General features: G+C 30.8%; 2 protein-coding genes and 1 pseudogene across 7 annotated transcripts; 2 read left to right on the top strand and 1 right to left on the bottom strand.

Moving 5' to 3' along the window:
- Positions 1 to 1393: 1393 nt before the first annotated feature.
- LOC11435765 (PHD finger protein ING2) lies at positions 1394 to 3911 on the bottom strand. The gene is made up of 7 exons (XM_003624567.4): positions 3722 to 3911; positions 3545 to 3616; positions 3187 to 3401; positions 2598 to 2661; positions 1965 to 2209; positions 1812 to 1850; positions 1394 to 1706 (listed from the first exon to the last, which is right to left on the bottom strand). The coding sequence occupies exons 1-7, from the start codon at positions 3765 to 3767 to the stop codon at positions 1596 to 1598; spliced, it is 792 nt and encodes a 263-aa protein (XP_003624615.1). The 5' UTR covers positions 3768 to 3911; the 3' UTR covers positions 1394 to 1595.
- Positions 3912 to 4018: 107 nt separating this feature from the next.
- On the top strand, positions 4019 to 8344 carry LOC11440085 (protein phosphatase 1 regulatory subunit INH3). Of its 6 annotated transcripts, none has more exons than XR_005642912.1 (6): positions 4061 to 4148; positions 4726 to 4923; positions 5885 to 5941; positions 6076 to 6208; positions 7000 to 7722; positions 7870 to 8344. XR_005642912.1 is itself a non-coding variant. In XM_039827386.1 (6 exons), exons 4-5 carry the CDS (start codon positions 6155 to 6157, stop codon positions 7444 to 7446), a joined length of 501 nt encoding a protein of 166 aa, XP_039683320.1. In that variant the 5' UTR covers positions 4061 to 4148; positions 4726 to 4923; positions 5885 to 5941; positions 6076 to 6154; the 3' UTR covers positions 7447 to 7470; positions 7870 to 8344. The 6 variants fall into 6 exon arrangements, 1 of the variants encoding a protein (XP_039683320.1); XM_039827386.1 differs by having other exon boundaries at positions 7000 to 7470; XR_005642913.1 differs by lacking the exon at positions 4726 to 4923 and having other exon boundaries at positions 4083 to 4148.
- Positions 8345 to 8376: 32 nt separating this feature from the next.
- On the top strand, positions 8377 to 9103 carry LOC112416490 (uncharacterized; annotated as a pseudogene).
- Positions 9104 to 20071: the final 10968 nt, after the last annotated feature.

Genomic DNA, 20071 nt, shown 5'->3' with positions numbered 1-20071 from the left:
TTTGAGAAGACACGGGAGAAGATATATTGTTTTCAGAAAGCATGGTATGAGAAAAATCATGATCAAATGACAGGTACACTAGCTGGATTTTGCTGAGGGGTAGCAATGCATGATGTATGATGAATGATGCCTAAGCTTTCATAAAAGGAAGGATAACACTCTGAATTCGGTATCCGGCCCAAGGACATACTAATCCGAGGGGTTCAATCCCACCGTCCATTTGTCGGGCCGCATTAAAGCAGGAGCACAGGTCTGGTGTGTGATAAAACGTTTTCCTCTTTTGCTATTTGTTGTTATTATTCTTATTTTTTGAACTAAAAAACAAAAACTCCTTTCTGACAGTAACAGTTGTTAGAAGAGTATATTTGTTCATACGAAGAAAACAAAATTGCCAAGGAACTTTTATTATGAGGTGATAGATTGTAGAGCGTACCAATTTTGAGACACTGTTATACCATTTGGGAACCTATTTTCTTTTTTCTTTTTTAATAAAGGGAACCTGTTTTCTTTTTCACTCCCTTTCCTATATTTAGGGTTGATATTTTAGGAAACAAAAAACAATCACATTTTTTTTTTTATTTTTATAAAATCATTCGTATTATTACTAGCTATCGTACGGACAGACATTACATGTCCGCTCTTTTTCTTGCGTTAATACGTATCAATTATGACCAATGTTTTCATAAAATTTTATTTTGATTAAAATCATAGGTATATATATTTTGCATTTTCATATTTTGACAAGCTAAATTTATTTCTCTCTCAAAAAAAAAAAAGCTAAATTTATTTCTCCCTTCAAAAAAAAAAAAGCTAAATTTTTTTCTTTCAATGACACTAACAATATATCATCAAACTAATTTGTTTTAAGGTTTATTTTTTAAGGTTATAGTTGAAATTGAAAAAAACAACCTCAAAACCCATGTATTCTAAATTAAGTAATACAACAACAAAAAAAATTCTAAAAACACCTTATCCAGAATCATTCATTTTATTTACTTGTAAAAGAACTTCTTAACTAGTCCAAAATCGCATTTATTTATTTTCATTTTGATTATCATTATCATTTTGTTTTTGGTAACAATGAGGGATTACAAGCCATTATTATCATTTTTTATAATAAATAATAAAATAATTTTAGATAAAATTCAAACGCATACCTCAAACATTATCATTTTTTGTTACTATTATACTCTTTTGTTTATGTACAATGGAGGCGATGTGCTTTGAATCTAAAACCTCATGCATATACTACTCAAATCCCTCACACCAGACCAATCCTAGTTTTTTTTTTTTTTTTTTGTTAATATTTTACTTTAAAAATATACATTTGCTTGTGACAAAATTAGATGTCATCACTATCACCGCACGGCGTGACTGTGAACCGGCACACAAATAGTCAAGCAAAATAGACGACAAATCATTCAAATCCCACGTGTATTCAAGGGAAAGAGTTACATAAGAGGATTTGCATCAAACTTTTACCCCATTAATTAATCATAACACAACCCCAAAATTATGCATTCACTAAAAAGTGAAAAATCTATTCAAACAACAATGACTACTTATGAACTTGGTTCAACTGGAGCAAAGATTTATCATTGACATTGTGGTAGTAATCTGCACGTTGGGCAATACCACTTTCCCTTGAACCTTGTCTCTTGTGTTAGGCCAACACATGAATAGTGGAACCATTCACCTCCTCGGCACTGTCAAGAATAACATAATAAAACTCAGTCAAAATAACAAAAGGAGAGGGAACAAAAAAGTTATGAAACAGAACCAGCACAAGAGAGCAAAGTCAGAGAACTCACATTTTCGTTGTCACAAGCAATCATATCTCCAAAAGATACCTGAAATTTCAGTAAACTAACTCAGTTTAAGCAAAAACAAAAGATAATATGACACAATTGTCCACAAGGAGACTTGAAACTATAAGACATTATTAACAACGTGTATATCATAACCTGATGACAAACACAGTATGTAGGTTCATTTGGATCAATGGGTTGATCAATATCCATAGGGATCATATAGTCCTTCTTATGGCTTCCTGGTGGAGGCATTAGCTCAAAGTCTCTATCCCAGTCTCTCTCCCTGTAATCAAGTCTCTTCGATTGAGGTGTACCATATGCGTGCCTGCGCTTTTCAGGTTTAGGGACAATAGGCAGTGGGGGAAGAATTGCTGGCTCGTCTTGTGATATTTTCCCCTCTGATAAAATAAAATGTGAAAGAAAAAGAAAATAAGAAAGGTATAAATTGATAAAGTACCAAAAAAACAATTTCATTGACAAAGTAGGAAAAGGGGAATTTCAGGGGTACGAAAAAACATACCCCTAAATTCCAAAACAACATTCCTTTTTGCTTTTGCTCTTTCTCTCTAATGCGTTATTAGATTACATGTTTCTTTAGACAGGTCAAACCAAATTATGCACTTCCAAAATATTGAACATACTCATTTATAAATTTGAACAAAATGAATAAAGCAGTAAGAATAGCAGATTGCCAGATCATACTAATTGTATAGGTTGATCATGAAAATAAAATTTGTGCATACATGATAAAGTAAATCAGAATGCAAATCAAAATGGTCATTTTACCTTGCTTTAGATCTTCAGCGAAGTAGGTTAAATCCTCATCAAGTCGTTTTACATGGCTGTCTATCTGAATGAAGCAAATACAAGAATAAAATTTGAAACTTAAGCAGTACAGCATTTACTTGTATACATAACCAGAAGCAGTATGGAAAAAATTCACATGACTCCCAAGATAGAAGCTGCAATTATCTAGTAAAGGGTACCTCTCAAACAACTTAAAGCAAATTTTTCTACATTATGTGTGCATGATCAGACAAATAATGTAACTGTCTTCAGTCATATAACGTAAATTGACATACAACTTAAACAAGAAGAATGATGGTGCTCCTAGAGCAGAATTGTATAGTGATATTATATGATAGCACGTATTTTAATCTACATGATATGCACAGTGCTTATTTTAATGACAACTTAATCACATTACCATTAAGGCCATCCATTACTCCTTAGATATCACGTATAGATATTATTGAGTTCAGAAATGTAAAGCCCTTTGCCACTTGTTGCAACAATAATTCACACATACTAGCCTTATAAATGCTATATATAAAACCATCTTGTCCAAGCCATAAAAGCTAAAAAAAAAACTAACCAGTTCATATGCTTGTCGTGCCAACAAAACCTTCTCAGTACATAAACTTAATGCGCTATCCTGATTCGCCTCAATTTCTTTTCGCATTTTCTCAATGGAAGCATCGTCATCCTCATTCATATAATTGTTATTATAATTATGATTACCCTTCTTAGAGCCATGAGAAGAGAACCCCATACAGTACTTTGTCTGCTGCCTTGTCTGGTTTATCATAGCTTCAATCACACAGCAACAAAAAAATTATGATTAAAAAAAATCTATTTTTAGACGCAATGATGTAAAAATGAGTAATTTTATATCAACAAAGGGTAAAAAAAATTTAGGGTTAAAAAAAGGGAATTTTTTAGTAGGAATTTACATTGGGATCGTTCATCGAGTTCACGAACGGTGTTGAGAAGTCTCTGAAGCTCAGCGGGCAATGTATTGGCATCTGTTGAATAGAAAAATTGCACAAAATTGAAAAATTCGTTGAAAAATTGGGGGGGAAATTAGGATTAGGGTTAAATGGAGAGAATTGAAAATAAAAGGAGCTTACACTCCAAATAGTCATCGACGTAGACTCCAGTGCGTGCAATTGCCATTTTGATTGAATGATTATCGCAGTAGAAGAAATATTAGGGTTTGCGATTGGGATTTGCTAACCCTAGAAGTGTTCTTGCTGGTTCAGATACGAGGAAGCGAAGGTGGATCAAAACGCTGTCGTTTGAGCCTGGAATATTTACGTTTGTTTTGTCTTCTACTTTATTTATTTATTTACTTTACTTAACTATATAGGACAATCTTTGTCCCTTTTGTTGACCATTTTGCCCTTATGGAAGGGGGCATTTTCGTAAATTAGTAATTTCTGCTTTTCACACATAATATATGTGTTGATTTATGGTGAGTAGCCTCTTCCGTTTCTTTTTCTGCGTGCTTAGTGTCGTCGGAGGTGAAGAGCAAGGGGTCGCGTTTTCTCATCAAAGGTTGGTTTTTTATCTTTCATCTGCTTGCATGTTTAGATTGTTGGTATATTTTGCTCTTTTGTGGTGTTTGTTTTTGTTTTTTTTTCCTCTGCTTCTTCTATTGGCCTGTTTGATTGATTAATTTTTTGATCAATTGTGAGGATTGTTGTTTTCTTCATTCCCTTTTTGGTTAATTGAGGTTGCATGTTTTCAGGAGGTTGTTCTTTTTATTTTTAGGGTTTGATTTTGATATTTTGGTTTGTGTTTGGTTGATTTCGGTTTCTGATTTTTGTGTTATGTTTGTTGTTGCATGTTTTTGTTTTGAGCCTGTGGTTTGTCTTTGTTGTATCAGTTTTTAGGATGTTTATTGGTTTCCTTTGTGGTTTTGATGTTATATCTATGTTTCTGGGTTTTTGGTTGATACTTCAAATTGTTTAATGCTCATAAGATTTTACTGGTACTTGATTTTTTGGTTGAATTACGTATTTTTTTAAAAATTTGCTCCAAAAGAGAGATGTTCAAATTACGGAACATTGTCTGATCAACTATCCAGACATAAATTATTTTTCAATGAAAATATTTTTTTTTTTTTTTTTAGGGAAAATAATTTATTCTTGAAAAGGAACTCGATTCTCTTCCTTCCCTCTTCACAAAAAATCGCATTTCTCAAAGCAAAGTGCATTTCTTCTCCATTTCTCTCGCCGTTGATCATCAACCTGAAAACGCCGTCGTTTCGATCTTCTCATTGTTTTTCCGCAACGCTACGCCTGAATCTCTTCCTCCTCTACAATTGAAGGTTTTCCCCTTCCTCATACCTCTTTTCATCATTCAATTTTTCGAGATTAGTTTTTCAATTGCCAAAAAATTGATCCAATTTTTTTATAGAGTTTCTTTTGTTTGATTCATGTAGATGCATCGTTTTTGTTTGTGGGTATTTTATTCATATTTGTTGAAGAAATATGAGTATGGGAAATGGTGTTTGTTAATTGATTTTTGATTTAGGGTTTCTGTGGGTAATGTGTGGATTGTGCAAAAAACGAGAGCTTTGTTGCTGTTCTAGGTTTCGATATGCTTTTTGTTCACGTTTTAAGTGTGGATTTACTAAATTGATGAAATTTGTTAGGAGAAGATGTAAATTAGGTTTAGATATGGGTTCCCTTTTTATTGACTTTTTATTGGCTTATTTTGGTTATGTTAATCATTTTGGGTCTTTCAGTATTTAGGATTTTGTTCATTTGCTTAGCAATATGAACCCAAAGAAAGTAGAAGGCTACTTTCCTGATTTGATCAGGCTCTATTTTTGATAACTGATTCGACGGTGCGTTTGCGATGTTGCTGTTATCCTTTTTTTAATGCTAGCTTGCTTGTTTTGTTTCTTTTTATTGGCTTAATTTGGTTATGTTGATTGTTTTGGGCCTTCAGGAATTTGTTCATCTTCTCAGCATTATGTTCCAAAGAAATTAGAACGCTTCTTTCCTGAATTGTTCAGGCTCTGTTTTTGATAACTTAATTCGCCTTCATTACTGGACATTGTTTTTTTAGGCTCAATAATAATTTATTTTCTAGTTGAGTGTGCTTTGGATTTTTGTAGAAGATTCATCATGCATTTGACTGAGATGTGAATTTGGATCTAACAAGCTTGTGATAGGTAGACTGAACTTGTATTCTTTTGGGTCAAATGTATCGGAACTTTTTAGTTTTAGGTTATTGGCCTTCTGGTGACCAAGTTCAAACCACAAATTTATTTTGTTGTGCAGCTTATATGATGAGCCTCTGTGAGATAACTGATTATATATTAGTAGCAACAAACAATGGTAATGACAACATTCTTTACTTGCCTCTTATAAGCATTAGCTAAATACCAATACTGCAAGTTACATGCTTTTTTATGATTTTATTTGGGCAGTTCATAGTTCTATTCTTGGGCATTTGATTTGTAAGCTCACAGGTATTTAGTGTAAGATGCTTCCTTTTCAACTGAACTTGATTGGAGTGGGAAATATAGATTCTTGTTCAAGTTGTATTTGATGAATGATGCACAAATATGTGGTAGAGAGTGGCTTCTGGTCTCATTCTTTTTGGTATGTTATGGATGATTACCCTTCCCATTAAATTAAGAAGTAGTGGGTATGGTCTGTCGGATAGATACTTGGCCATTTCCCTTGATGACTTTCAAGAAGTATTGACAGAGAAAGGTTGTGTATGCATGTAGAGTTCCCTTGGCCGGATATAAACTCGTGTCTGTTATTATTTTTGCGTTCACTTTTGTGATCTGACTGGGTTGATAATAGTGGTTAGTAGATCTGAATAGTGATGTTATGCCTTCCTGTTTTGTTTTCATTAAAGAGTTGTTTGTATGTGCACGTTCAGTAAGATTCTAGTATTATGTTTTTAAGGTTCTTATACTATTGTAATTTGTTTTGCATGTTATTAATGTCCTGATTTCCTGTTCATATTCTGAAACTGTTTTTGCATTTTCTGCTTTCCATCCACTCATGATGTTTCTCTTCATTATTATTATGATTACGAATGTAGTTTTGTTGACAGATTACGAATGCAAAATCGATCATACATGATCTTTGTACAAGTTTGTCAAACCAAGTGTTGTTTATAAATACTAACAACAACATCAGCCAAGCCTTATCCTACTAAGTGGGGTCGGCTACATGGATCAAATTACGCTATGGTGTTCTATCATAAACCATATTCCGATTCAACTCATTAATCTCTAAGTCTTTCAAAATAATTTCTCGTATAGTTTTTCTAGGTTTTTTCTCTGCTTATAGTTTCTCTTAAGAGTTTTTACAGTTCTTTTCTTATAGTTTTTCTATGTTTATTTATTAAGAACTTACATTATTTTTTATTTTTTCAGTTAAGATCTAAAAAACGCTCATCTCTCCGGTATCTTGGACTATATAAGAATTCAGTCCCTTTTTTGCCAATCATGGACAGACGCAGGAGCACCAACCGGCCAGTAGCGTTGTCTTCCCCTTCTGTTACTGGCGCCACCACCATAACAATTGAAAGCTCAGTTCCATCATCCTCTTCATCTCGGCAGGAACAACAGCAACCTGAAGTCCTTTTTCTCCTGCTCAATCGCAAGAAGAAGAAGGTCTCGTGGAAAGACGGTACTGTGGACAATGAGTTCATGCAGAAAAAGAGTTCCAAGAAGTGTTGTATCTTTCATAAAGAAAAGCCCTTTGATGAAGATGATAGCGATGAAGATGATGTACCACACGACTCTGACAAACATCCCCATGATCATAGTGACAATGGATTTTGTTGCAAGAATCATGATGAAGCTGGCCCAAGCAGTTAGTTATGGTTCTGATTGATCAGAGCGGTGATTACTGAACCACACAAGCCTGATATTTTGTTGTGTAAATGTTTCTAGAATTCATTCAACTTAAGTTGATTAGTAAAAGGAATTGTTTAAATTTTGTTGCAAATATAAAATCACGACATCATAATCAGAGGAGTGTTTAGTTTAAATCAGAGGAGTATTTGTTTAAATCACAGTACCGTCTTTCCACGAGACCTTCTTCTTCTTGCGATTGGGAATCAACATATGGAGTTCATTATCGGAGATGCCAAGGTTGCACAAATTAACTTATATTTGTTGCAAATCCATTAATAACTTATATTTGTTTGTTTGGTGCCTTTCAGCAACCTCTTATGCTTTTTGCTTAGTCATCTTGTCACAGTATCATTTGGTTTTGCCTGACAAGTAAATAATCTGCAGGTTACATGGACATTAGGAGTTGTTTCACTTCTTGGCATTTGGTTCAGTGCTCCAACTATCTTCTACATAGGTCAGCTACTTAAAATACTGTCAAATTAAAATCCAGAGTTGATGAAGATTTTTTTTTTGTGGAAGTCCCGACACTTGCAAGATAGAGATCTAGAATAGAGGTAAAACAAGTCTCATATTGGCCTTTGATGTCAGTCAAAGTCAGCCCTGGAGCTAGGGAACTTGCAGATAAATTGGGTGTGAAACTTTTTATTGTCGATAGTAGTTAACATCTATGTGATCGGTTTAAAGATTACATGGACAAAATTATATTAAGGAGGAGAAAAAGAAAAAATCTGCTGATGAGGGCAGGTAGTCTTCCCATGCATTATGACGATCAAATTATCTTTTTTAATTGTGATTGCAATGTTTGTGATGACAACAGTTTTCTTTGCAAATACAGTATTATTGAGTTTCCTTTCCTTCACAATTTTCCTTTTGAGAAGCTTTCTGAAATAATGTAATAAATTTGAAATTCAATTCAACACATCAGCGGCAACATTCTTGGCCTCAGTCTCTTTGACTCTTTGTTCTCTAATTGGAGCTTGGATTGCTAATACTTCAAATATTTTCTTCCAGAGTCAATTAATCTATGGTGACACGAGTGCAACCGCAGTTTCCATCAAGTACATTTGTTTATTAACCTGTTTCCTTCTTGCTTTCTCATGCTTTATTCAATATGCAAGACGCTTTGTTCATGCAAACTATTTGATAAGCACACCAGATAGTTTTGTTCCTATTAGTAGTGTGGAATTAGCAGTCATAAGGGGTGGTGATTTTTGGTCACTCGGTCTTCAAGCTCTTTAATTTGCACTTAACTTGCTGCTTTGGTTTTTTGGTCCAATACCCATGTTTATTTGCTCATTGGTTATGGTTCATGTTCTTCATTATCTTGACTCAAATTCAAGGCTATTGCATTTGAATCCTACAAGATCTCAGGGTGGCAAGTTTCAGATGGCAAAAAACAACTTAACTTATGAAGAGAGGTTCCGTTTAGCTTGCACCAATCAATGTTTGGGTTCATGCTGGACCATTGAAAATAACCTCCTAGCATAAGTTTCTTCCGGTTATCCTCCACAATGTCCACAGTATTCATGGAAACCTAATAATCTCTACATTAATTTTTAAAATAAAAAAAGAATACATTTATTTTAGGAAAAAAAGAATGAAAAAATAAAAGGTTGATTAAATACATACACTATAAAAATAAAATAAAGGGTCAATTTAATAAATGGTCTCTATAAATATTCTGAAATTCATTTTTATTCGTTAAAAAAATCGTACTTTTTAGTCTCAGTAAATTTGCAGTCAAAAATTTTAGTTCTTGTAAAAAGAATTGTTAACATTTTTTATCTTTGTAAAAAAAAATTGTGAGCATTTTTTGTTGTTCTTCAGTTTTATCTTTCAATTAATGTTGTTCTTCAGTTTTTTTTTCTACTAAACGATTTAATGAAAAAAAAATCAATTCAAGCTTTCAATGGTTTCTAGATATAAATATAGAAATATAGAAAGAAAGAAATTGTATAATGTAATTGATAATTACAAATTTTGAATAGTAGAGCGCCAATCAGGATCACGAAGGGCTTGAGTGATATTGCTGAATTCGAAGGACATAAGGGGCGCTTGAGTTATTTTTTATACGCATAAAAATTAAAAACTGAAATGAAATGATTTTTTTTTTTTAGGAATGAAATGAAATAAACTAAAAAAAAAAAACTTTACTGAAAAATTAATTTAACAATATATAAAATATATCTTCAAATTCTTTCAAAAAAATAAAAATATATTCAATTAAAAATTTACTTATTAAATATTAAAAATATTAATTGATTATAAAGTTTTTATCAATTAAAATGTCTTTTTATATCATTTTACATTTAGTTGAACCGTTAATTTTACCAAACACTCTAATTAGTTTATCAGCTATCAGTCATCACTTATAAACTACTCCCTCCGTTCTTTTTTAAGTGTCACTTTTGGAGAAATTTTTTGTTCCTATTTAACTGTCACTTTCAAAGTTCAATGCAACATTAAATCTTGTTTTACCAATATTGTCCTTAGTTATTTATTGTGGAGATAAATATATGAAATGAGATATTAAATGAATAAGGTCATTATAGTAAAAGTATAACTTATTGCATCAAAAGTAGTATCAATTGTTGATTGTCTTGGTTTGTGTAAAATATCAAAATGTGACAATTAAAAAAGAACGGAGGTAGTATCAGCTACCAGACATCAGCTATCAGTTATAAGCTACCAGACATCAGCTATACACTATAAGCTATCAGTTATCCGTTATTTTTATCAAACAGAGCCTTATTGAAAAACGAATAAAGAAGAAGGGGTTGCTTGCTGTGCATTCCATAAATCCAGAGGTTGAAAAACGAATAATCAACTGTGGGCAAGCTTACATAGGCTTGGTAACACTGCAACTTGATTAATAGGTACACATCTTTAAATCTGATCCATTGGACTAAATATATAATAAATCAATGGTCACTGTTTGACTGGTCCAAGTTGGACCTATCTTTTTATGGGTCCAAATTATACAGAACCATGAAGAGATACCTTAGCTAGACAGCTAGCAAGGAATCAGCAATGTTTCATAATGAAACACAAATTCAAGTGATAAATAAATTAATGTGTGAAAAACTATGTATGATATTCTTCTTTATGATTATGTGATTACATTAGGTTAACAAAAGGAGGAAGAAAAAAAAAAAAAAAGAGAGATTATGTTCGGAGCTGTACAATTCTACAATATTAAACTCACAAACAAAAGTTATATATGATGTTTGGAAAAATACATTGAAAAGCTATAAGTTATGAAGCATTGACATGGGCACAACATTAATACATCGTACGGTAATAATATGAGAATAAATTTAAGCATTTGGATTTACTTCCGCATCTTTGTTTTGTTTATGGGTTTAGGGTGATCGAATTCATGTCATAACTCTGTTTAGAGACTTTGAGCTTTGGAAGTCATTGATCGAGGAAAGCAAGACCCTCAATTGCTACAAGAAGAGAATTCTTCTTCCTTCTCAAAGTTGGTGTCGGAAATTTTGAAAAGATCATGCCAAAGTAATTGCAAAAAAAGATAAGAGCATGAGGACAAACAAAAGGAATAGCATAGCGGCAGCAGTAGCAGACAATCACATAGCTAAAAAAGTTAGGCCTAATTTTGAGTATAATTAGTTTTGGCAATGGATTGAAGCTCAAGAAATCCTGACTCATTACATTAACAAGTAACAACTCAAAGTTGAAGGTCAAGTAGATTGAAGGCTCCTGATCAGTATGTCTTAATTGATATTCTGATTTCACAAGTTTAATGAGTTTCTAATATAACTAAGATTTTCCTTTTCAAATTATATCCATCACATAATTAGTGATTGTAATTTTATAGTTTCTATACTGGTTCCATTCAAAAAATTTAATGTTAGTGAAAACTCCTTTATATTTGGTGAATGAAGTTTTAATAAAAAAAAAATCTGCATTAGATTGGCAGTCTTATTGTATATTTGCCACCAATAAAATACTCTGTAACTAAATGTAAATAGCAGGCAGCTTAGAATTTATTTTTACTATGAACTCTATGCTTGAGTTTTTTTTTTTTTTACAGGCTTTATGCTTCAGTTGTTAATTTTCATGGAAAAGTCATGCAACAAGTTCAATGTATTCAATTTTAACATTGGTTTATAAGTCCTGATGATAAAAAGGCTCAGTACTTTAGTGCTCATTGTGGCTTGGTCAGACATTCAAAGGATAAGCACTACAAGAAACCAAGACCAGATGATCATCCTCATTGCATCGACCAAAGTTATGATGCTTCATGCTACTGATAATTCACCTATTCAGCTAACAAACCACCTACAAGAGGGTGACAAGCTGCTATTCGATTTGGATGTTCCTCCTACAATGTTGTTTGTTGAGGTGGTTCGTAGAAATAATCTTGCTTGAAGAAAAGTTCTAATCTTTTGGAAGTTGTAAGATGGCATGTATATTTTGTATAATATTTCAATGACAATACGTTTTAAATGTGGTTTGGATTTAGTAATCCAACCCATTTTTGCTAATCAACCTTAAATTGGTTCTTAAATTTACGAAGAATGACAATGTTCCGTAATTTGAACATCTCTCCTTTAGAGCAAATTTTTTAAAAAAAATAAGTAATTCAACGAAAATAAAATTACCGTTGATATGGCGGGGATTTATGTTCTCTTTTTATTTATTTTTTTAATTTTAATAATAAAGATTAAATAAAGAGGGCATTTTGTGTTCGTGTGGATCTCAAGATGTCAATGGGGTAGGACGGGGTAAATAAAAACCAAGAAACAATACATTGATGCAATATAAATATATAGTCTATATGTATTGACTTATGTTTCATATATAATCAATAATTTTCATTATGTCATATTAGTTTTAATATATTTTATGTTATGATTTATATCAATCCTATTATTATAATATGTATATATTAGTAGGGGTGTTCATGTCCAATCCAATCCAATGCAAAAATCGAATCGAAAAACCAATAATCGAACCAAACCAAAGACCAAAAATAAAAATAAAAACTGCAATTTTAAATGGATTGGATAGGTTTTCAGTTCCCTATGTATAAACAGATCAAATCCAATCCAAACCGAAATATATATTTGTATATATGTTATTATATGAAATTTTTATAAATGTTTCCTTAATTTACAATCCTATAACTATTTTCTAGACTTGTTCTTTAATAATGTTGATTTTTTTTCTTTTAAGAAATATTATTAATTTATGATTTTGTAACTTTTTACTTAACCTACTATTTTATTTTCTACTTATTCATCTTTTTTGTAACTTTACATTTTTATGAAATGTCATAAAATAATATATTTTCTTAAAAGAAAATGAAAAATTCTACAACAATGAAAACCAAAAACCAATCCAATCCAAACCGAATTTTTTTTGGATCGGATTGAGTTTGATTTTAAAACCAAACCAATTGGATGAACAAGTAACAAAACCAAAGTAATTGGATCAGATTATTTTTCCTCCCAAAACCGAACCAATCAGGATTTATTTGGCAAACGGAGGAAAAAGTGAGGGACCAAAAGGTAAGTTTTATTAATTGTGGGCCTAAAATGAGAACTTGAAATTATTTGAGGGACCATTGGATCAAATAAGCCTAAATCTTATGATTTTGGAGTTTTCAATCCACATTTTCAACTCCAAAAATGTTATTATCACCTTCAATTTTATATAGATATAAGTACAAATTTTCGCTTGTAACTTTTATTCTATATATCATTTTTAAGTGATTATGGTTTTTTTGCAAAATAGATTTAATTTCTTTCAGTTTGCACACAAATTCCTTTGGAATTGAGTGAGAACTCATAGTTTAAAAAGTGTTACTAGAAAAGATGAATGTTGTTGTTGTAATCTATATATTTATGTCTGATTTTAATAAGGTAGACCAATAGAATACCTATATAGCAAAACAAAAATTATACTCCTAAATTAGAATATTCTCAATGACGTTGACACATATGATTATATTTAATTATATCAATTTTCTAATTTTTATCGGTATCGACGAGTTTGTGTCTATGTCGTGTCAATATTTATCAACTTCAATAAAGAAAAACATAACCTAATTATGATATTGTAACAATGTTTACGAGGAAGATTCACATGAGTTATTAAGAGCATAAGCTCTTGAAGCATTTATACAAATAAATGCAAACTAACTCAATCAATTAAACATCTATTAAAAGAAAGTGGAAACACATTAAAACTCACACTCTCTAGTTTTAAAACTTACTCTAACCTCCCTTTTTTATTTTTTAAGTGAAATGTTAACAAGTGTCATATGGACAAACATTTTATCTTTAAGATGTTGAAAGTGAAAATATTATCGTAAAAATTATGTATTTAACACATTAAAACTTAAAAACAAAACATTATTTTCTACATAAAACATCAATTATTTCTTTGGAGTAATAAAACTTAATTGTAGTTATCTTCGTTGTTTAATAATCCTTAGTGTTGTTACTTCGATTCTAGTGCAATAAGTCTCTAATTGGGCATATCACCGACTATTGTCTTTGTTTGTTTATCTACTTACCCTCGTCAAGCATGAAAGTTTGCTTCTTTTATGTTATCAACATTGTTGTTTTATGTTATTAACATGGATGATGTGAGTTTGAATTTGAATTATATCGATGTATTTTATCGATTTGAATGAATGAATATCGTTTATTTTTGTAAAAAAATATATATAAATCGTCGTTAGTGTTTGATTATTGATGTGTTGTGTTGCAAATAATAAAAAATGCTTTGATGTGGGGTGTTTGATCATCTATCAAGTTTATATTTTTAACACACTTAAAAAATGGGATTGCAAGAGGGGAATAGGTCATATTTTAATTAGGAAACTATTGCATTATATATATATATATATGAGATTTGCTTTTCTATAAAGGAAAAATGGCAGAGTCAAACTTGGTATTTTACATACCTTAGTTCAAATTTAGTAATTAATCATTTAACTTGTTCGTTAATTTTTCATTCAACGTTTATTTCATCCAGTTCGGTGTAGGAAGCTTGTGTTCTTTGAATTCGCTTTCAATTTTGAGGAACCTTAATCCCCAAATCAATTCATTCTTGTTTGTGTGTCTGAAGAATGGAGTCATTTTTGTCTCGAACTCGGTCATTACTTCTAGGAGTTTATAAATTTTGTTCGTCTTCATCTTTAAGGTTTACAGATCTTGTTCGTCTTCATCTTCTTCATCATCTCCTCTAGGATATGAGATACAACGAATTCGAGAACTGATAGAAGAACCAATCAGAATGAAAGATTTCAATGGGTTTCTACACCCTTTTGTGAAGAGGAAGAAGTTTGGAAACACATTTTTCTTGGAAGGCAACTTTTCATGAACAAAGATATGATTCTCACACATTAAATGTCAAGATTAATTGTCTTTGTAACTTAGGGTTTGACTACACTATGTCTGTTGTTTCAATGTTTAATAAATTTGGTATAGAAATTGATATTGTTACTGTCAACACCTTACTGAATGAGTTTGTGATGAATGATAAACTCAAACAAGGTTTAAAGTTTGTTGACCAAGTAGAAGGTATAAGTTTCCATCTGAATAATATTTCCTTTGGAATAATCATTCATTGCATATGCATGTTAGAGAATGTTATTACTTGACATGATTGTATATGGAGAAATCGCTCGTGTTAACACCGATTGTGTAATGCATGCTACCCTTAGCGGTGGCTCCATCTAATAGATAACATTTTAAAAAGAATGTTTTAAAAAGTAAATATTGAAAATTTAACATATAGATGAGACGAAAATTACGAGGATCTGGGTGAGGATTAAATAAGATACTGGAATTGCAATTACAACTAGATTCAACAAGAAATAACAAATCAATTATCGTGTATCTCCCTTGATATAGAGTTTAACACCATAGGAATCCCCATAAAAATGGTAATGCAAATATTCTAACAAATCCTACTTTTATTTATGAATTCAAGTGACATAAAAAGTTATAGAACTACTGCCAACCAAAAACTAATATATTACATCCGCTTTTTCATAATCAAAGTGACAAAACCTAAAATGTCATTATAGAAGTGTTTTCATAGAATTCAACTAATTTGAATTTCCATCAATACACTTGAGCCGAATGCGGTCATTCAGTATGTCATATAAAACCTTAAAATTTACTGTTGTTTTTGAAATGTTGGTTTTATCTCTGCAGATAAGATGCCATCAAAGCTGATGCAGTACATTTAAGTGATACGGTCCTCTTTTTTTAACTCCTAGTTTTGTCGTGGTGTTGTTGTTATCACAGTTGTGTTTCACTTGACAGTCAAAATCAAGACCTTCCTTAATATTCCATAAAGAGTTAAATTTGATCGACTGCGAATTCATGTTCACAGTCAAACATTATTTTTAAGTAATTTTATATATACATATAAATTTAAAATGTGTTTGATTGTATGCTTACATTCCAAATGACGCGCATGCAAGTCCTTATTTGTAAACATCTATACATTTTGTTAGTCCAAAAACTGGACCTTTGCCAAAGAAACCCCCGACTCTCAACTTCACACAACCATACAATGCTACACCATCAGAAAGTTTGGCAGTTTAATTAGTCATATCATAATAAGCATTTAAAATTGTTTTGACAGGAACTGCATTAAAACTAGTTATATTCAGTTTCAAAAATTGAATTGCATATGGAACGAGAATTTCCATGTTTGTAACCGTGTAATCGACGATAAAGCTCAATAAACCATATACCATTATATACAAATTAATTACATTAATTAGTTGGTTGGTTGTAGATACTATTTAATTATATGTTCTTTAATTAATTGACTTATTACAATGAAATGTAACTTTACCCGTAGTTTCACTGTCTTGCATATTCATATTCAATTGTTGCAAAATAAACATAAAATGTTTTTGATCCAAATTTAGATCTAATATATTTGATTTTTTGTTTTGGTAATATTTGAGTAAGTAGTTGATGTGAAGTTGTAAGTTACAACTACAATGAGCAGCATGATTTCATAGATCATAGGAGATTGTTGAGTACACTCCATCCGAATGAGGTTATGCTCTTTTACAATTAAACAAGGTTAAAGTATTTAATCGTACCATTAATTGGAGTGACGGACCACTTTATTGTAAACTTCACCCATTGATAAAAAAAAGATCATAACCATGATCTTATCTCATTTCATGAAAAGTATGTTACTTGAAACAAATGAAATGCAAGTAAAATAAATTTAAAAAACTTAATGGATAAATTATTATTATTATTATTAGTAACGAAAATATTAATGATGAGATGAATAATATTTGGTGAGAAATTTCTCGTTTTCCATGATGGTAAAGTTTAAGTTTTGTAACATGGGTAAACACAATCAATATGATGCACGTGAATGTTTTTTTTTTAACGTTTTTCAAGTTGACAGATTTTAAAAACAACAATCAAGTATAAACAAACTAAACAATAACTTTCAATTACAACACAATCTCAATAATATGCTTATGCTTACCTAAATCATGCTACTATATTATAATGTTTCTATACCATTATTAAATATATACTCCCTTCGTCCCAAATTATAAAAAAAAAAACTCATTTTCATTGTCTCATATTATAAGCAAAAAATACCAACTTTTATCATACTCAATTATGTTATTTAAAAAAATCATCTTTTTAAAAGAGAAATTAAATGCAAAATGCATTCATTATGCTCTTCCTTTCATTTTCACTATAACTAATAACCAATAAAAAATTGTTTTTACATTTTTCTATGAAACTTATTTTAATGATAACACAAGAAACTATAATACAAACTATGATGACTACATTAAATCTTTTAATTTATCCCGTGTGTTACGCACGTGTACGTTATTAGTGTGGTTTATGGTAGAAGACAGAAATTGTCGCAGTAATAATTGCAAAGTGAAATTAATTATTTCGTTGCATCAAAATCCTTTTGCAATTAAACTTAATTATTAATTCCAACATAGAGAAATACAATAATTAATATTAAAAATAATAATAGTAATAATAAGGTTGAATTAATTTAGATTTTGTTTAACTATTTGAAATTTAAAATATAATTAATGCTTAATGGTACGACCCGTATATCAATGAAATTTGACAAACGACATTGTAGTAACCAACAATTTTTGTAATATGCTCAGAAACTTGTCCTAATCGTCCTTAAACAAACAAAAAATGCAAAAAACAAAAAAAAAAACTAATTTGAGTAGAAATAAAATGCAAATACATAATGAGAAACAAAGACATCGGAAATAAAGATAGAAAAATTGGAGTAGAAAAAATAACATTAAAATGCAAAACCTAAGAAAGAAAGAAAAAAAGAATTGCAAGAACATAATCACAATCGCCGTAAAAAATGAAACCAAAGAAAGAGAAGAAAAACAGAAGGATAGAAACAAAATATCTTGCTTGTTAAGTCACACAGACTTACAACCTTGTTTTGTTAAGGATAGAAACAAAACAAATGCTGAGAACAATTACAAACTTTATTCTTTAAGCCTCAACAGGCTTACAACCTTGTTTGTTAAGTTACACAAGACTTTACAACTTTCTGCTCAACCTAACACTTTAATACCTTAAAGCTAGATGAGACTTTTCTCTTTACAATGATTTGGAAGTTTGAATGAATTTGAACAAGAGGAGGAAGAAGAAGAATGAGAGTAGATTATCTTTGAAAAGATAAGAGAAGATTGATTCACACTTTTAGAGATTTTAGAAATCTTTAGAGTTGATTTGCGAAATCAATTTAGCTATTGAGCTTTAAACACTTTTAATAAGTTGTTTAAGCATGCTTGTAAATTGTGTCTTCAATTTATGTCTTCATCCCCCCTTTTATAGAGTTCCTTGACCTCTTGTAGCCGTTGGGATGTGTCCAATGGTCTTATGCACGTGTCTTGGGACCCATCAACTTTTACTTGAAAGTCTTGATCAACATTTTGAACTCAGAATATTTTTGGGTCCATCAAAATACTTTAGAATGTTGTTGTGTTTATCAGGATATTGTTCATGAGTTCATATGGATGAATGTCAGGTGTGTTTTTGACTTCATCCTATGAATGTTAGATGAATTTATGGGTTGTATCATGAAGTTTGTTCATCGTACATACTTCATAATGTTCCTCGATCAAATCCTTTTCAAATCTGTCTTAGAACTAGTGCAAGAGAGAGTAAAATGGAACTGTCACTTCAAGATCATGTTTTAGGGAATTTGGTTTGCTTTGTACCGTACCTTCTCCCTTATGTGTTGAGTCCTTATTGAATCATACTTGATCTTGCTTTTTGCTTTGCTTTTTACTTTTCACCAACTGTATTGCTCATGTCAGATAAAGCATGTTGTTGGATTGAACTTTCTGAACTCAGAAAGTTCAATTGTTTCACTTAGGATGATTTGTAAGACTCTCATTTGATGTAATCAAATCCTAATAGTGAAACATTGATGAAGTGCAGTATATGTAACATCTAGGATGATATTCTTGATAGAATATTTATAATGTTTTGTACTTCAAATGTTCATTAGTCTTAAATGAACAATAAAGATGCCTTTTGAAATAAATTTAATTAAATGTCTTTATTGCTTGATTGTTCAAGTCAAATGTACTTTTCTGGGCTTTTATTTATGTCACGTGAGCCTCAAATGTTTTTGACAATGTTCATGAATTTCTAAGGTTGTTCTTATGCTTGTTCTTGATAGCCATAAGAACAACCTTCTGAACTCTATCCAACCTTTGAACTCAATTTAACTTTATGAACTCTGACTAGGTTTATAAGTCATTATGTTCTTTGATTTCTTTTATCTTTGTATGATTTAAACGTTGTTCTTGACTTAGTAAACATTCAATAACACAAATTAAATACCAATAAATTAATCAAAGTTCATCAATTCCTTAATCATCGACGTTTATTATCTTCAAAATTAATTAGGAATTTTGCCTCAACAATTAAGAGATTGATTTAATCTGTATACACTGGTTCCCCCTTTTCTCTTCCACTTTGCTCTAATTTCTCTTTTCAGTTTTTAATTTTTAATTTTTACGTGTGTTTGAATTACCTAATATTTCTACATGAATTTAAATTAGTTGGGAGCAACTTGCTTCAAGAAAAATTGACAATTTCATTTTGTTAAATGTAGTGAATTGAGTGTGCAAATGCTCCTTTAAAACTATATCTTATTTTTCAAAACCAAGATCGAAATTAGTTTATGAATTTTACTAAGCAATGCTATTCCTTTTTTATAAGCATCCTATTGGTCTCGTTTAGTGTCATTCTTATGTAATATTTGTGTTATTGAATTAATATAATATGAGATGAATAATATTTGGTGTGGAATTTCTCATTTTTTATGATGGTAAAGTTTAAGTGTGCAACATTGACAAACACAATCAAATATTACAACACTTAAACTTTACCATCATAAAATGGATTATTGTTTAAGTGTTGCAACATTATTTTATGTGGAATGTAGGTCTCATGTGATTATTATTTTTTAAATTAAAATGGAATGTAGGTGTTATTTCAAGATATTTCAAGGGATATTAATATAAACTTTCCTATAAGTAATGCTC

This window comes from Medicago truncatula, chromosome 7 (genome assembly GCF_003473485.1).
Source record: "Medicago truncatula cultivar Jemalong A17 chromosome 7, MtrunA17r5.0-ANR, whole genome shotgun sequence".
Lineage (NCBI taxonomy): Eukaryota > Viridiplantae > Streptophyta > Magnoliopsida > Fabales > Fabaceae > Medicago > Medicago truncatula.
The sequence above is the reverse complement of the archived record's forward strand: the minus strand, read 5'-3'. Positions and strand labels throughout refer to the sequence as shown.

What these genes read in the sequence shown, in the direction of transcription:
- LOC11435765 (XM_003624567.4), bottom strand. Translation starts at nt 3,767, where the DNA reads ATGGCAATTGCACGCACTGGAGTCTACGTCGATGACTATTTGGAGT. An exon ending in CGTCGATGACTATTTGGAGT is followed by an intron (nt 3,617 to 3,721) that starts GTAAGCTCCTTT and finishes TCTATTCAACAG; the next exon opens with ATGCCAATACATTGCCCGCT. An exon ending in TTGCTTGTGACAACGAAAAT is followed by an intron (nt 1,707 to 1,811) that starts GTGAGTTCTCTG and finishes TATTCTTGACAG; the next exon opens with TGCCGAGGAGGTGAATGGTT.
- LOC11440085 (XM_039827386.1), top strand. Translation starts at nt 6,155, where the DNA reads ATGAATGATGCACAAATATGTGGTAGAGAGTGGCTTCTGGTCTCATTC. An exon ending in TTCTGGTCTCATTCTTTTTG is followed by an intron (nt 6,209 to 6,999) that starts GTATGTTATGGA and finishes TTATTTTTTCAG; the next exon opens with TTAAGATCTAAAAAACGCTC.